Source organism: Procambarus clarkii, chromosome 75 (genome assembly GCF_040958095.1).
Source record: "Procambarus clarkii isolate CNS0578487 chromosome 75, FALCON_Pclarkii_2.0, whole genome shotgun sequence".
Lineage (NCBI taxonomy): Eukaryota > Metazoa > Arthropoda > Malacostraca > Decapoda > Cambaridae > Procambarus > Procambarus clarkii.
The window spans coordinates 10,444,943-10,461,571 of NC_091224.1; the positions used below are offsets into that span (position 1 = coordinate 10,444,943).

General features: G+C 39.9%; 1 protein-coding gene across 1 annotated transcript; it reads right to left on the minus strand.

Moving 5' to 3' along the window:
- Positions 1 to 9,721: 9,721 nt before the first annotated feature.
- On the minus strand, positions 9,722 to 11,914 carry LOC123771788 (uncharacterized). Its single transcript, XM_069313528.1, has 3 exons — positions 11,775 to 11,914; positions 10,179 to 11,067; positions 9,722 to 9,883 (listed from the first exon to the last, which is right to left on the minus strand). The coding sequence occupies exons 1-3, from the start codon at positions 11,912 to 11,914 to the stop codon at positions 9,722 to 9,724; spliced, it is 1,191 nt and encodes a 396-aa protein (XP_069169629.1).
- Positions 11,915 to 16,629: the final 4,715 nt, after the last annotated feature.

Below are 16,629 nucleotides of genomic sequence, written 5' to 3' on the forward strand. Positions count from 1 at the left end.
ACACTACTTGTTTCTGAATCTCATATGTCGTTCATCTACTGGAAGCAAAATGTGGGTACAGTGCAAGGATTTCAGGTAATTTATCCATGGTAATAAGATAGGTTGCCATATCATACAGAGTGAGCTTAGACTTATCTCTAAAAGGCCCAATTTTACAACAATCCAAGATATAGTGTTCGAGTGTGTCCCTGCCTATGTCCACACACTTTACACTTTACTTCATCTAGATCCCTATACAAGCCGAACTGCCAGAGATACTTGTAGCCAAGTCTTATACGAGCTGTGACAACATCTGTTAGTCTACTGACTTTGTTACTTGCCCCATACACATGTTTTACTTCACACATTTTATTGTGATGAACAATGGACCTACTAGTTCCAGTTTGCACTGTTCTACTTTCTTCAAATCCATCTAGGAGTTCTCGTCTAATGACACTTTTAAGGGACCTATTTGATAACTCAAGATTCCATTCAATACTGTCTTTATTTACTGCAACCTTAGCAAGGGCGTCAACTTTGTCATGTTCCTGCATGCCAATGTGAGAAGGAATCCACAACATTTTTATATTTACCCTCTTGCTAAATATTCTTACATATCTACGTCTAGCTTCCAAGACAAGCACGTTATTACTTGATTGCAAACTGTTTATTGCTCGTAGTGAGGATAGGGAGTCGGAAATAATTAAGCTGTCTACTTCAGTGTTGTCAATAATTTCGAGTGCTACCAGTATCGCTACCAACTCGGCCTGCATTGTGGACGCCCAGTTACTAATTCGGATATTTCTTTGAATTGTGCTGCCATCAGGCTGATGAGCAATAACAGCACTTCCTGCCTTCCCTGTAGCTGTATTGAGTGATCCGTCAGTGTATATGGTCTGTGCAATGTTGTTTTCAGCTTGTATATTGTGAATGTGCTCTATGGTGCTTAATTTAGCAGCAAGCTGAGCATGAGGGTTGCTTGTGATTAGTTTCTTGGTGGGGTATGCAGGGGTCAGGATGTCAAAAGGTACTATCTGCCAGGGTGGAAGGAAGTGCTGTACTCTTTCATCTGTATATACATCGTGCAGTCCCATCATTTTAATATGAGTGGCAGTTCTTTGAATCCATTTAGACTCGCTAGTTCCATTTCGTATGTGTTCGAACAGTGCAACTGACACAATGTTGTTTTTGTTATCACGCAGCAGCTTTAGTCCCATCATAAGATTAATTTCAAATATTCTATCTCGAATGCTAAGTATATTTAATTCTTTCCGCATGTTGAGAACTTTGGTAGTTATAGGACAGCCAAGTATAATTCTGAGTGCTTCATTTTGCATTTTTTCCAGTCTATCAATACTTTTGCCATTCTGCAGGACCAAAGCTGGTGCATGATAGTCTATCAGAGACTTTATATACGCTAAATACATCATTCTTGCTATTCTAATATTAACACCATATTTCGGGCTGTACCCCACTACAGTTCTGAGAGCCTTGAGTCTGTCTCTACATTGTTGATGTAACTTATTGACTGCAGTTGAGGTACAAGGGACAGAGACTCCAAGGTATTTGAAAGAAGAGACATAGCCTATTGGTATGTTGTCTATCTTAAGTTTTCGTGGTCCACTTTTGCGGTTGCCAATTTGTCTGTTAAATACCTTAGTTTTAGCAGCGTTGATTACAAGACCAAGGCTCTCACAAGCTGTATGTATACAATTTAAGACTGTTTGCATTTCGCGGTGGGTTTTAGTATGCACAAGGATGTCATCTGCATAGCTGATAGTGATGTTTGCCGGACTAGTTGGGATTGATTTTAGTAAAGCATTAATTAGAACATTAAACAAGGTAGGACTAAGTACTCCTCCTTGTGGGGTGCCTAGTTGCATTACTTTAGTTTCACTCTTGTAGCCTTGGAACAGTGCAGAGGACTCGTATCCATTTTAATAAATGTCCCCCTATATCCATTCTCGCTAATTCATACATAATCACTTCCCTATTAGCAATATCAAAGGCATTTTTTAAATCAAGAAATGTTGTGTACTTGTGCCTTTTACCTCCATGAACAGTAAGAAAGGTTGTGATACAGTTGTGTACACTTTTACCATGTGTGAAACCATTGATATCAGGTGACATGTGCTCTTTAACTCTATACAATAATCTATTAAGCACCATTCTCTCAAAGGTTTTGCACATGCAACTGGTCAGTGAGATGGGACGGAAAGCATCAGGTTGGCCAGGCTTTGGTACAGGTACCGTAAGACTGGTGGTCCATGATACAGGCAACTGCCCAGTGACATAGCTGGCATTAAACAATTCTAATAATGGGTTACCGGGTACACGATGTAGGATTCTTAGAATATCATAGGTGATACCGTCCTCACCAAGAGCAGTGCTCATACCCCTGGAGAGGGCTGCATCCAATTCATAATCTGTATATGGAACATCACATTCATCATGTTGCTTGCTCAACATGAAATTTATGAGAGCATTTCTGTCTGTGGACCTCTCCCGTAATTTCTCCCTAGTGCTAGCTGGTAACATTCCAAGGCTGGAAACCTGAGCCCATTTTGCAATTAACTGATTGGCTTTCTGTAGCGGGTTTGGGTGTGAAACTTGTCTACTATTTTTACCAATAATTTTGTTTATGCCTTTCCAGGCTTTGCCCAGGGGAGTATGCAGGTTAAGTCCACTAACAAAACCCTCCCATTTATTTTGTCTCAGTTCAGTCATTCTCTCCCTTGCCGCTGCAAGCGCGGCCTGAAACAGTTTTAACATTTGAGGAGTTCTAAGGTTCTTATATGCTTTACCTGTCTGTCTAGCAATTGATTTAAGCTCTTTCAGTTTAGCATCATCATAGTACTGGTTGTGTCTGACCTGTTTACCAGTACTTCTTTTTTGTTTGGCGTGACTCACTATTTTTGATGGCCTCATAGGTATTATTTATGAGGTCATCATAAAACTGTTGTACAGTCTCAGGCTCATAATTGTTATACCAATGTGCTATGCTGTCTATAAAGAATTTTTCTTGCTCTTTCCTTACTGTTAGCCTGCGTCTACTCAGCTTAGTGCCAGGTAGGTCAACATTAGCCACGTGTATGTTAGCTGTTATGGCTAAATGGTCAGACATTAAGTCATCCATAATATCAGTCTCATGAGTTGTGTATGACAGGTTAAAGCCAATGCACCTATCTAGGACTCCTCCATATATTTGCGTTGGTTGCTTCTTACTGATAATTTGAACATCATCATATGCATTGAGAAGTGCCAACAATCTTCTCCCGTTGGTGTTTGTAAGTTGATCCCCTAATTGTTTGTGTTTAGCATTTAAATCCCCAATTAATATTGTAGAATCAGTATGTGCAAAACTAGGTAGGTCAGTATACTGGAAGAGGCCAGTAGGTGCATAGGCATTCAAAACATTAAGTGTAGAGTTACCAACGTCTACTGGTTTATTTTTATCCTATCTTTTTGTAGTGTACAGTATATCCAAAGAAGTGAAAAATTGAGACATAATGCACAATTTATTGAATGATTCAAAAGAAATATAACTATTACATATCAACATGAGATCTTAATGATCCATGGTTAACATGATTTAATAAGGATAGTACTGGTAATAATACAAACTATAATTTAAATTCCTTATTACTGATTTTTTTTATTAAGAAGCTTAGTTATACACAGCAATGTGCTGCTACCGTATTCTATATGGAAGATTACACAGTGTAGATAAAAAAAACTAGTTATAAGCTCATCTAATATTCCCATCTAATATTCCCATCTCACAATCTCACAGGATGGTTAGGCATACATGGGTTCAAGGGAGAAAATACTAGCCTCAATACAAAAAACAAATGAACTCGGACTAAATTACAGCATAACGATTTTCACAACAGGTAAGCACTGAATCATGAAAACATTATATTATAATTACTCTTACCAGTTTCTTAAAGACTCCTCTCAAACAATGTATTTGTTTTAACATGCTTAGGTATACACAGTAATGTGCTGCTTACCTATTCTGTATGAAGGACCACACAGCGAAAATAAAAAAACAGCTACAAGCTCATCCAACATCCCCACCTCACAGGACGGCCAGTCATACATGGAATCAGGAGAGAACAAAATATGTAAGGCTAATCTATTAGCCCTCACTGGCAAAATCTGGGTGCAGCACAAGAATATCTTCCAATATTCCTGAGTGTATGAAGTAATTACAGAGCTCAAAGTACCTCATACCTTTTGGTATGAAGTCACTGATCACAGGGCAATCACAAATATAGTGTTGGAGAGTATGTCCTCTCGAGTAGGACTGAAAACGGATGCTTTTTAGACCAAGGGGTTTATAAACCCATGGAACGGCCTACCCGCTGAAGCCGTAAATGCCAAAATCAAGCTAAAAAATATAATTAAGACAATTGGCAGGCCCTTTAACAAACCGTCAGCTTTCTGTCCTCGTCGAGGCTACTAGATAGTTAGTAGCCCTTGGGTAAATTCAGGTAAATATTTACAATAAGTAACAGTGCATCTTTGAGCGGCAAGGACAGCTACACACAGTATCTCTTAAAATTAAGTAAGTAAACAAAAAGTAACATATTTGTTTACTATAATGTCGGTGCTGGCTGTACAAGTTGAAAAACATTGTTTTACTTCGAAATACAACTAATTTTAAAAGAAAACTCGACGTAAATATGGGCAAGTGAGCCCCGATAAGCCAGCATTGTGATTTGCTAAATCTTCAAGATGAAGAATGTTGCTTGCTCTCTGATTGGCCAAACGAAACACAGTAGGGACCTCTGTCGGCATTCAGGTGAACCAGACCCAAAACCCAAATATCTTCGTAAGAACACGTACCGGAATCGCATGTAAGCATCTTCTTAGGGCGTACTTTGGAACCTTCGTAGCACACCTACTTACGAAGAAGTAGATGGAGCTTCATGCATCTAGGTCCTGGGCAGCAAGCGTCGTCTCAGGAACACTGATGGTAATTAAGTCATTTGCACCGTATAAGGGGAGGTTAATAGTTGCCACGAACATACTGTTCGACCCAGCAGTCCGATAAGCAAGTCTGAAAAGAGCCGATTCAAGACCAGTGTCAGAAGTAGGTCGAGGTTGGGCTGCTGATTGGGTGTTGGCCCCCCTCCCCCCCAGTGTTGCGTCTGGATGGTAGTGCAGAGAGAGCTTCAGGTTGGTTGGCACGCTGGTGAAGACGGCGTTGGTGATGGTGGTGGAGGCAGGTCGACTCAAGTCCTTAATTTTCTTTATTGCTTCCTGTCGGCATGGGCAGCGATCGGAAACATGAGAGTGGTCACCATCGCAGACGAGGCAACGATCGAAATCAGCCATGTAAACGGTGTAGTGGTGGTCTTCTGAGCAGATGCTGCTCTCTTGGTGACGCGTTCCTGGCATTTATTGGTGGAGTGAGTGTACTCATAAGACATGAAGCACTGCTTGAGGTCGTAATAGCATTCTTTCATGGTCTGTGCTGGCGGAATCTTGACCCCAAAACACTTGAGCCCTTGTGAGGCGGCGAGGTCCGTTGCAGCTACCGAGATGAAGATCAGTTTCAAAGTAGGCCGGGTGCTAGTGGGGTAGATAGTAGTGAGAGTAATTAGTTTCATGGAGGGGTTTTCGGTTTAGTAGCTGGCAATAACTTCGGGTGTGTGTTCGATGATCCATGTGCTAGCTCCCCTGATGGAGATCGTTATCTCGGCAAGGAAACATCGAGGGATTGTAAGGCTGGTATGCGCATCTTGCAGAACGGGACGGATGGAATTTAATTCCAGGTGATCGATGTTTTCATTCTGGGAGAAGAGTACAGCAACTCCCACTCCCACCTGACGTATGTCGACGGGCAACTCCCACTCCCATCTGACGTATGTCGACGGGTAACTCCCACTCCCACCTGACGTATGTCGACGGGCGTGACGTTGGTGATTGTGGAGAGTGCTTGCAGATCATACATTATGTACGCATGATCGTCCAGAAAGGTAGCCTGCACCTTCTGAAGTATAGTACCAGATGGCTGGTCCCATAAGCCACTCCTTCAATGGGCCACAGTGGTGATGGATGTATTGTTGTCAGGCTCCAACGTCTTGCAGAGTGGTAGAGCGACCCGACGGCCTCTGAGTGCAGAATCCGTGACAGTGTTCGAGACCACCTTCCATGTCTCTCTTCACCCACATATACCCAACCGATCTCTCTTCACACACACCCCTCCCTGTCTCTCTTCACACACACACACACCCTCACTGTCTCTCTTCACACACACACACACCCTGACTGTCTCTCTTCACACACACACCCTCACTGTCTCTCTTCACACACACACCCTCACTGTCTCTCTTCACACACACACACCCTCACTGTCTCTCTTCACACACACACACCCTCACTGTCTCTCTTCACACACACACACACACCCTCACTGTCTCTCTTCACACACACACACCCTCACTATCTCTCTTCGCACACACACCCTCACTGTCTCTCTTCACACACACACCCTCACTGTCTCTCTTCACACATACACACACCCTCACTATCTCTCTTCACACACACACACCCTCACTGTCTCTATTTACACACACACCCTCACTGTCTCTCCTCGCACACACACCCTCAGTGTCTCTCTTCACACACACACCTTCACCGTCTCTCTTCACACACACACCCTGACTGTCTCTCTTCACACACACACCCTCACTGTCTCTCTTCACACATACACACACCCTCACTATCTCTCTTCACACACACACACCCTCACTGTCTCTATTTACACACACACCCTCACTGTCTCTCTTCACACACACACACACACACACCCTCACTGTCTCAACTCGCACACACACCCTCACTGTCTCTCCTCGCACACACACCCTCACTGTCTCTCTTCACACACACACACCTTCACCGTCTCTCTTCACACACACACTCTCACTGTCTCTCTTCACACACACACACCCTCACTCTCTCTCTTCACACACACACTCTCACTGTCTCTCTTCACACACACACACACACACACACACCCTCGCTGTCTCTCTTCACACACACACACACACACACACACACCCTCACTGTCTCTCTTCACACACACACACACACTCTCACTGTCTCTCTTCACACACACACATCCTCACTGTCTCTCTTCACACACACACACACACACTCACACACCCTCACTGTCTCTCTTCACACACACACTCTCACTGTCTCTCTTCACACACACACCCTCACTGTCTCTCTTCACACACACACCCTCACTGTCTCTCTTCACACACACACACACACACACACACCCTCACTGTCTCTCTTCACACACACACACACCCTCACTGTCTGTGGGGAAAGCCTAGCTCTAAATATTAATAATAGTCATGTTAATTGAATACAACGATATCTTCGAATGACCACCTCTTTTAATACAAAAAAAAAGAGGAAAAATAAATAAAGAAATGTGAAATTATAATCCAGGAATCAGTGCCTATGGATCTAGATTAATTCAATAAAATATTAAGAGAGCATTAAATGGGCTGTAGTTATAATTAATGAAAGAGCTGACTTAACACATAACTCTGGGGGATTACATCTAAAAGATTAATACATCCTTACTATTATATCCCACGCTGGTACTTCGTCAGAGTTATTATTGAATATTAATTAAGTAAATAGTTACATTAAATAAATAAATGTTGAATTCTCTCTAATTAAAAAGTAAAATATTAAATACATGCATAATAAATGAATGGTACATGCATAGATAATAAATCATATAAGTATAGAAATTAATAATGTAACAAGTTTGTCTACGAGAAGGGAAAGAGCTGTTTAGCTGTAAAGAAGGCTTCACAACGTGTTTCTCGAAATGAAATACTCATTGCCAGGCTACTGGTGGGAACACGGGAGAATGGAGGCCGCATGGAGGGGAAGACTATTTCTCCACTTGTCCTTACGAATCACGCTGGAATCACAGATAAAATGTAAGAAATACCTAGGTTAACAGAATATACTACTGTTCATTACAGAAAGTGGGGACATGAGTGAAATGGAAACTACCGTGGATTATTTTGTCGACTTGCTAATAACGACGAGCAACCTCCCCGTTGAAATTCATGTGCACATATACCAACATCAGCAAGAACAATGATATAGTACGCTCGCCGGAACTGTGTCCGGCGAGCGGACTTATGGGAGACACTGTCGATCCCTGACGTTCGCTGTTACAGAATGTCTGATTACAGGACCAGTATTACGCTCCTAGACACAGATTATTATCAGTAGTCTTGCTGAACTTGCTGTTAACACGCTGTCAATATGGTGTTCTCTTTCCTCTCTCTCTCCTTCTCCGGCGCTGGGATACGCATGCGCGGTAAGCTCCATAGGAGTCCCGAGCGTAAAGTGATTTACTTTCTCGTAATTAATTAGGGAAGTAAGGAATTATGGCAAATATTAATGTCATAAATAAATATGTTATATCATAATACCACTTCTCGTAGGGCGGTTGGTTTCATTATGACTGCACAAAATAAACGAGAAGGGTTGAATGTAGACTTATATTACGTCGCAGTAATATCTACAGGAATAATCAATCTGATTACATGATCGAGTTCAGTATGCAATAATTCGCGAAAATAAGCAAACTCTTTCATAGAAGATTAGCTTTAGAACGGAAAAACTAATAACTGGACTCCCAATCCCAATAATATGTGGAATATTTCATGTTTCAGCCTGATGCTACATCACGGAACCATGGAGACTAGAAAGGATTTGGCTACTATTGCGTTGTAATAGAAAACATTAATTGGGTTAATTCTACGAATTACGAATGTTAGTAAATGCTATTGTTATCAAGTAAATGAGGATTAAATGTTGGTTATTTCCAATATAACTCCTGGGGGGGAATCTCGGGTCGCAGTTCACTGTTGAGAACTGACGTAGCTATCCTTGGCCTGAAATTATAGCATAGAGTTAGTAGGTTAGTATGTTAGTACGTACATGATGGATGTCCCGAATCTGCTACAGCAGATAAGACTCTTAAGTCTTTATGTAACCCTAAATTAAATATGGTAACATTAAAGTGCTACTTCATCTAAAACAAGAACTTTCTAAAATCTACAATAGACCTAAGGACATGTGTCGCTATGACTTGTAATGGTTAAATTACTCAGTCACTGAATGGTTCTGCAAATTCAAAATTCTCAGGAAAAGATGGTATTAACATATAGTCTATATTCTATGTGACTATACATTAATGAAATATAAATCTTATATGATTATATCATTCAAAATCAAGAAGACTTCGAATCTACAATGAGGTCGCTGTCTAGGGTCAAAGTGACTTGTAACTGTTGAGTTACTGGATATCAACCATTCACTGTATCATCATGATAGATTCAAATTCGAATGATAATTTATCTGCACCTAGTCAGAATTAAAGTATTACTGACGTTTCAGCTTACATTGCTGAGCGGCGACTCTAGGTGGTCATGTGCTCTGTTGAGCAACATTACTTTCTTTTGAAACTTGTGGTGAAATTACCTCTGTAGACAGTCATGTTCAGCAAATTCTAGAGGTACTAACTTTTCCAGGGTTTTCAAGGTAGTAGTGCCTCGACACTGAACCTTAACTATCCGAAGGATACCTTGGCGATCGGGGCGGGCATCGACAATCTTGCCTATAGGCCAATCTGACCTAGGTCCTAACACTGTCAACTAGGACTAGATCACCTGGCTTCACTTGAACTTCATTGTAGGGGCTCGCAGCTCCATAATGGCATTCTCTCAAGAGCAGTGAGATATTCACGAGTCCATACTTCATTCCGTTTCTCTATTACCCTTGAAAGATGTTTGTAGCTTTCCACCAAGTCACTTCTACTAATACATGAAGGGTCAGCTGGATATCTCATCTGCCAGATATATTAGAGGGCTCAAAAGACCACCATGAATCAAATGTGAGGGACTCAGGTGTTCTCTCTGGGAGAAGGCATTAGAAAGGTAAGTTAATGGTCTGTTATTGATTTGTGCCTCAATTTCTGTGACAAGGGTTTGCAACCTAGTGAGGCTAATATTCCGTCGGTGTAAGACCTTTCTTAGGCATTTCTTGACAACTCTCACCATGCGTTCATAAAAACCGCCTTGCCACAGAGCTCCTGGAGGAATAAATTTCCAGTGGCACTGTCCCTGTTTTAGCACTGAACGTACCTCTGGACGGTTCCATATCTCTCGTAAACATGCTTGTCCGGCTAGAAAATATGACCCGTTATCTGAGATCATCAATTTGGGGCAATATCTGCGTGCTGCAAATCTACAAAAGGCTTGGAGAAATGCTTCTCCACACATGTCAGAAGTTACTTCTAAGTGTACACCTCGTATGGTTGTACACGTGAAGAGGGAAATATAGGCTTTCACCGGAATTTTATCTGGAGACCCATTTAAAATTAAAGCTCCTGTGTAATCGACACCTGTGGTCTCAATAGAATGAAGGTGGACAACTCGCTCCTTAAGGAGTGGTGGAGGTCCTGGGTAAGGACACACTCGAGCATCATACCTCCTGCAGACTACACAAGACTTGATAAGGGATTTGACAGCTTGGCAACCTTGAGGAGGCCAAAATCTCTGTCTAAGATCAGTGAGAGTGTCTAACACTCCACCATGTAAGGTATTATGTTGATGATAATGTAAAACTATAAATTTAGTTATGATGTGGTGACGTGGTAGAAATATAGGATTTTTTATTTCCAAATCAATATCTGCATGAAGCAGACGTCCTCCACACCTAAATATATTGTGGTTATTTGAGTCATACCAAAGGCCCAGAGACTTACTTAATTTATCTGGAAGATGTCCATATTTTCTTCCATAAGTCTGCTGTTGAGCTCGTTTGACCCAATATTTAATACGCCTGGGAAATCGATACTTGATCCCTACTTTGTTGAGGAAGTCAAATACGATTTCGGTAACTCTCAGTAACTTGTCTAAACTAGAGTATGAATGAGGATTAATAGCTAAAGATCGAGGATGTTCTGGATCCACCGTGGGTGTAGTGATGTTGGTCACGACAGCTTGTGGCTTTTGCTTAGGCCACTGGCCACTAAACAGAAATGGGGGGTCTATCAAACCACATCTCGGTTTTAACGAACTGTTTTAATGTTAAACCTCTTGATAGGTAATCGGCTGGATTGTCCATAGTGGGGACCTGTCTCAATTTATATCCAGCAGATAGTTCATGGATTTCCCTAACTCGATTGCTCACGTAGGGAGTTTTGTTGTTATTATGTCTTACCAATTGTAAGATTGCCTCGTTGTCTGACCACACTTCTATCTCACCAAAGTGAATATTATTGAGTGTCTTGATCAGGCAATGAGCCAGTCTTACTCCTACTAATAAGGCAGTTAACTCCATTTGGGGTAAGGACATCCTCTTCATTGGGGCCACTCTTGCCTTTGAAGTAAACAGAAATAATTGTTGTGTATTAACTAAATAGGCTACTGCGCCATAGGCTTTGCCTGAAGCATCGCAAAACACATGTAAATATGTGGGTAAGTTCTGTCCTAAAGCATTATGTGGAAATATCAGAACACCAAGTTTATTAAAATCCGTGGTCAATGTCTGCCATTTGTCTTGCAACTCAATTGGTAACGGATTATCCCAACCTAAATTATTCTGCCATCACTCCTGCATGAGGGGTTTGCCCTTAATTAAAATTGAACTAAGCAAGCCTAAAGGGTCAAAAGGTTGACTGACATGAGAGTAACAACTTTCTCATGGTTAGGGGTAATTTGTTAGTTTCCACTGACTTGACATTCAACTCGTCAGTAGATGTGTCCCATTCCATGCCTGGAATTTTTAGTTTATTGGGTACGTAATAGTCGGAAAATTCTTTCTCGATTATCTGATTTAATTGTTGGTTATTAGAGGCCCACGACTGTAAAGGCATATTGGCCCCTAGCAATTCACAGTTAGCCTCATGGTAAATTTCCCCTAATTCATTTTCATCATTAGTGATTCATTGAAAGTTCTCCACATACAGTTTGTTGCTAATTTCAGCTTTATAGGAGCTTTTAGATTTCTTCAGATGAATGGTAGCTTGGAGTAAATATGGTGAAGACATTGCTCCAAATAGTACTGATGCAAACCGGTAAGTGTTGACGTCACTATTAGGGTCCTGTGGATCCTTTACCCAGAGAAATTGAGTAAAGTCACGATCCTTTTCTTGTAAGCCTACTTTTAAAAAGGCTTTGCTGATATCAGCGGTATAGGCGAAAATGCCGGAGCGAAATCGTAACAGTACATCTTGTAGCCATTGGGTTAGGTTAGCTCCAGTTTGTAGACAATTATTTAATGATACGCTGTCTGCCTTTATTTTGGCACTGCAGTTGAACACGATTCTGATCGATGACTTTCTTTCTTTCTGAATCTTTCACTGAATCTTTCATGACAGCATGATGTGGTAAGTAGTAACCTATTTTATGATCGTCATTATCCAGAACTTCTGTAAATTTATTGGTAAATTGTTGTTGCATCAACTCATGATACAGTTTCAATTTGTCAGGTTGTTTCTGCAACCTAACTAACTGGGATTTTAATTGGGATGCTGCCAAAAAATAATTCACTGGAAGTTGTGGGTGGTTCAACTTCCATGGCAACTTCACCCAATATTGTTTGTCTTTGTACACAAAAGTATCGAAATATTGTTGGTAAGTTCATGTGTTGTCTGGACTAGGTTGGTCAGGGACTATACCCAAGTTGTCTAAATCTTACAATTTATATACAGAGGGGATTCCCTGGAAACAAACGGAAACTGTCTACTTTCCGCTTGTTACAATTTGTAATAAAGTTGTTACATCTTGGCTTAACGTGTTTATGACGTATTAGAACGTTTTTACAACTTGCTATATTGTTTGTTATAACTGGTTAGGAGGTGTTAAAACTTGTTATAACGTTGTACCAACGTCGTAGTTTAGGTGTTTGTGTTTGGCGGGATTAGACTCGTCATCCTCAGATATGTTAGATATGGTGGGTGCCTAAAAGCTTGGTGGACAGCGCTTCGGATTCGTAGTCCTGAGGTTCCGGGTTCGATACCAGGTGGAGGCGGAGACAAATGGGCAAAATGTTTCTTTCACCTTGATGCCCTTGTTACCTAGCAGTAAATAGGTACCTGGGAGTTAGACAACTGCTACAGGCTGCTTCAGGGGGTGTGGGGTGTTTGTAACAAATAGGAGGCCTGGTCGAGGACCGGACTGCAGGGAAGCTAAGCCCTGAAATTAATTCAAGATAACCTCAAGATAGATGTCTCTGGTTAGTAGGGGGTGACTCTTCGGAGCCTAGTCACGCCACTATACAATTATTTGGTTGCTTGACAGTTGATTTAGGTTTTTACTGGAAAAGCACCGGTCCTGTGAGTAACTTGCCTCCAGCGGATAACAACAAATTCATACCCTGTTGTCTGGTGCATCCAGTTATAAATTTATAATAGTAATCAGCTCCAATAAGTATCCCAACGTCGCTGAGACAGTCTGAATTTATTTTATAATCAACGAGTCTCATGCCGCTGCATTTGAGATGTTTAACAGTGTGACCAAGACCTGTAACCAGCAAATCAGAGGGGAATCTTGCCCACAACTACTACTTATATTGGGCTGGTGCAGCCTCCTAGACGTACCAACACTTTGACTACCTGTTAGTCACGAGGCCCACTGATGGTTAGGAATCCAGAAATATTTAAATTCACTCAGTTAATAGTTGTTAGTTTCAACTGGTCAACTAACTGTTGAGATATAAAGGTTTTCTGTGAACCTTGTTCAAAGACACCACGAGTGGAAATCCTAGATCCCTTGTTAATTATTTTCAATTAAGCCGTGGGTAATGTAGTGACCTGACTCAGTTTCGAGTACATTTATGACAAGATGTACTTTACAGTACTGTACTGATGTAGGTTTAGTTGAATCTCGATAAGGATTCGTTAATTTTGATTGGGCCTTTCTATACAAGTCATAATGATATGCACCTTTGTTGCACTTGCTGCACAAGCGTAAGGTGACTGTACAGTTATCAGGGTTATGAGAACCCATGCACTTTGTGCATCTATGCAATTTTTGGAAATGATGAATTCTCGAATTATGATTTGGGTAAGTACAATAACTGTAAATGAGGTGTTCACTAGTGCAGAACAGACACTTTTTCATTGTCGAAGAAGTGGTAGGAGCTGCATTCATTACCGGGGTTGAAGAATTTACTGTATATATACCAACATTTCCAGATTTCCATTTAGGAGAGGATTTAGTTGAATTCGGGTTTACTGCAGTAATTGCAGTACGTTAAAGTTTATGATGAGAATTAGTAGAGGGTTTGAAACACTCTTCCCATCTTGATTGGCCTTTTGTCTGTTGACTAAGGAGCATAAACCTTCTTCGATCTCAGTTATGGTCAGAGAGGTTTTGTTGTACATGGCACATAATTTATCCAAAGTTTCCCTTGGTAATTTACGTCTTACGGCTGCTTTTGTCATTCATTCATCAATCTGAATTTGGACTTTGAGGCTTAAGGCCTTAAGTAGAGATTAATTGTAGTCTGAAGGTTTGAAGAGAATCTGTAGAATTATTAGTGGCCGGAAGGTCCAGAAATTTTTGGACTAAAATAGTAATAGTCCTTACATTGTTATCATAGTTGCTCTTAAGCAATTGAACAGCTAGGTCATAACCATTACTGGTCAGGGTTATGTTTGAGATTACTTTCAAGGTTCCATCTCGTAATAAAACTTGCAAATAGGTGAACTTGGTTGTTTTGCGAATTTTAGTTTTGGAGTCTACTGTGTTATCTAGCAACCCATCCTCCGAATTGACAGTACGATTTAATACTAAGTGTAATAAGTACACTTTCTTACTGTAATAAGCAGTGCATAATTGCACTTATGGGGCTGTTACATTGACCCAACTCCCTCCCCCACTTTAGTTCTTCTCGTTTTCTGTTAAGTCACTCAGAATTTTAGGATGACGTTTTCAATTTCGATTTGCAATACACAAGTTTTAAATATCAGGAATTTCTTTTTCAGGTTTATTAAACAATATAGACTTTATACAAAATTTTAAAATATCCTGAGTTACTTTACAATTTATTGATATATTTTAGTTTTGTTTTATTAGTTTTATAAAACTGTAATATCAATATAGCTATAGGTTAAGTACTAATTGTAATTAAGAAGCAATACAATTATTATCTTCAAAAACTAAGACGGTTAGGTGAGGTTGTGGTTTTCTATTCAGTTTTTCAGGTAAACTCAAATATTCACAATATATCTGACAGTACGATTTAATACTAAGTGAAAATAAGTACAATTCCTAACTGCTATGAATAGTACATAATTGCACTTATTTGTCTTCTTACATTTACCACCCCATTTTTGGAGGACGGGCTGATCTATCGCACGTTACGGCTCGAAACCCTAACAACAGCATGGACCTTAATTATCTAGGGATACTACAAACTTCTGTTCTCAAGAGCAGGTCACCAGTGTAACCCCATGATAAGTACAAAGCAACTTGATAAAATTTCTCCCTTAGGAATGAAAAAATATACATATAAAATTTATATATAAAATATACATATAAAATTTATATATATTCAATATAAATCTCAATAGTATATATAATTACAGATGGTCAATATATCACAAATATATCAAATTAAAATATTACTGTCTCTCCCAGAAATTAATATAACAGATAATTCTAGTTATGGTTATGACAGAACAAAAATGTACAACTTAACTCGACCAAGATGTTAACTCTCCTGGCCCGTATCAGCTACTGACTACTTTATCTGCGAGAGTCAAAATCATTGCTTCTGCCCCGCGAAAAATTGCTAAACTTACAGAGTATTAATTTAGCTTACATGGAGCAATATAATGTGACAAGAGTAATCTTAAACTAACTTACTAAATGGTTAGATTAACATGCATAACAGAGATAATGTAATTATAAATACATGCAGTAATTAAATTAAAACAAATGGAGGGAAATGTTGGCAACGCCTCCCCAGCCACCAGGAACTAAAAGTCTCTCATGGGGAGTTGCCCCCTAATGTTCAAACAATTAGAATTCCCATCAGTGTTTCCTACTGATGGTCATTATGAAACCACTTTCCCACGAAATCAGCCGTGAGCAAACAAAGAAAAATAACGATTCCCACGGGTGGATAAAGTTAGGCCTATTCCCCATATAATATATATAACTATACCATCAATGACATATATAACACAATAAATCACATGCAAGTGATTCAATTATATATATGTATATGTAATGAAATATACAATCATATTACACGCACTGCATATATAAGTACAAATTAATTTATTTAATTACGTATCTATAGAGGTACGTAACACTTCCACCTCCAAGAAAAAATGCAATAGATTAAAGATCAATGGCATTTTTCCCGAAGTAAAAATGTATGACACTTGAATTTTATGGTATTAATTACACCAAACATGTAAAAGTAATAAGAACACATTTCTGGACAAAAATGAAAACACTCCAAATATATTCTTACATGAAACTCAGAAATTTCAGTCTTATGACAATGTTCTACATATGTTTCACTGGAGTATGCAAATTTATCTCTCTAGGGTACTATCTCATTTATTTCACTTTG

Coding starts and splice junctions, on each gene's coding strand:
- LOC123771788 (XM_069313528.1), bottom strand. CDS start 11,914: ATGCCTTTACAGTCGTGGGCCTCTAATAACCAACAATTAAATCAGATA. Junction 11,068..11,774: donor ACTGACGAGTTGAATGTCAA/GTCAGTGGAAAC, acceptor ATTTCTGTTTAG/TGGCCAGTGGCCTAAGCAAA. Junction 9,884..10,178: donor AGATATGGAACCGTCCAGAG/GTACGTTCAGTG, acceptor TATATCTGGCAG/ATGAGATATCCAGCTGACCC.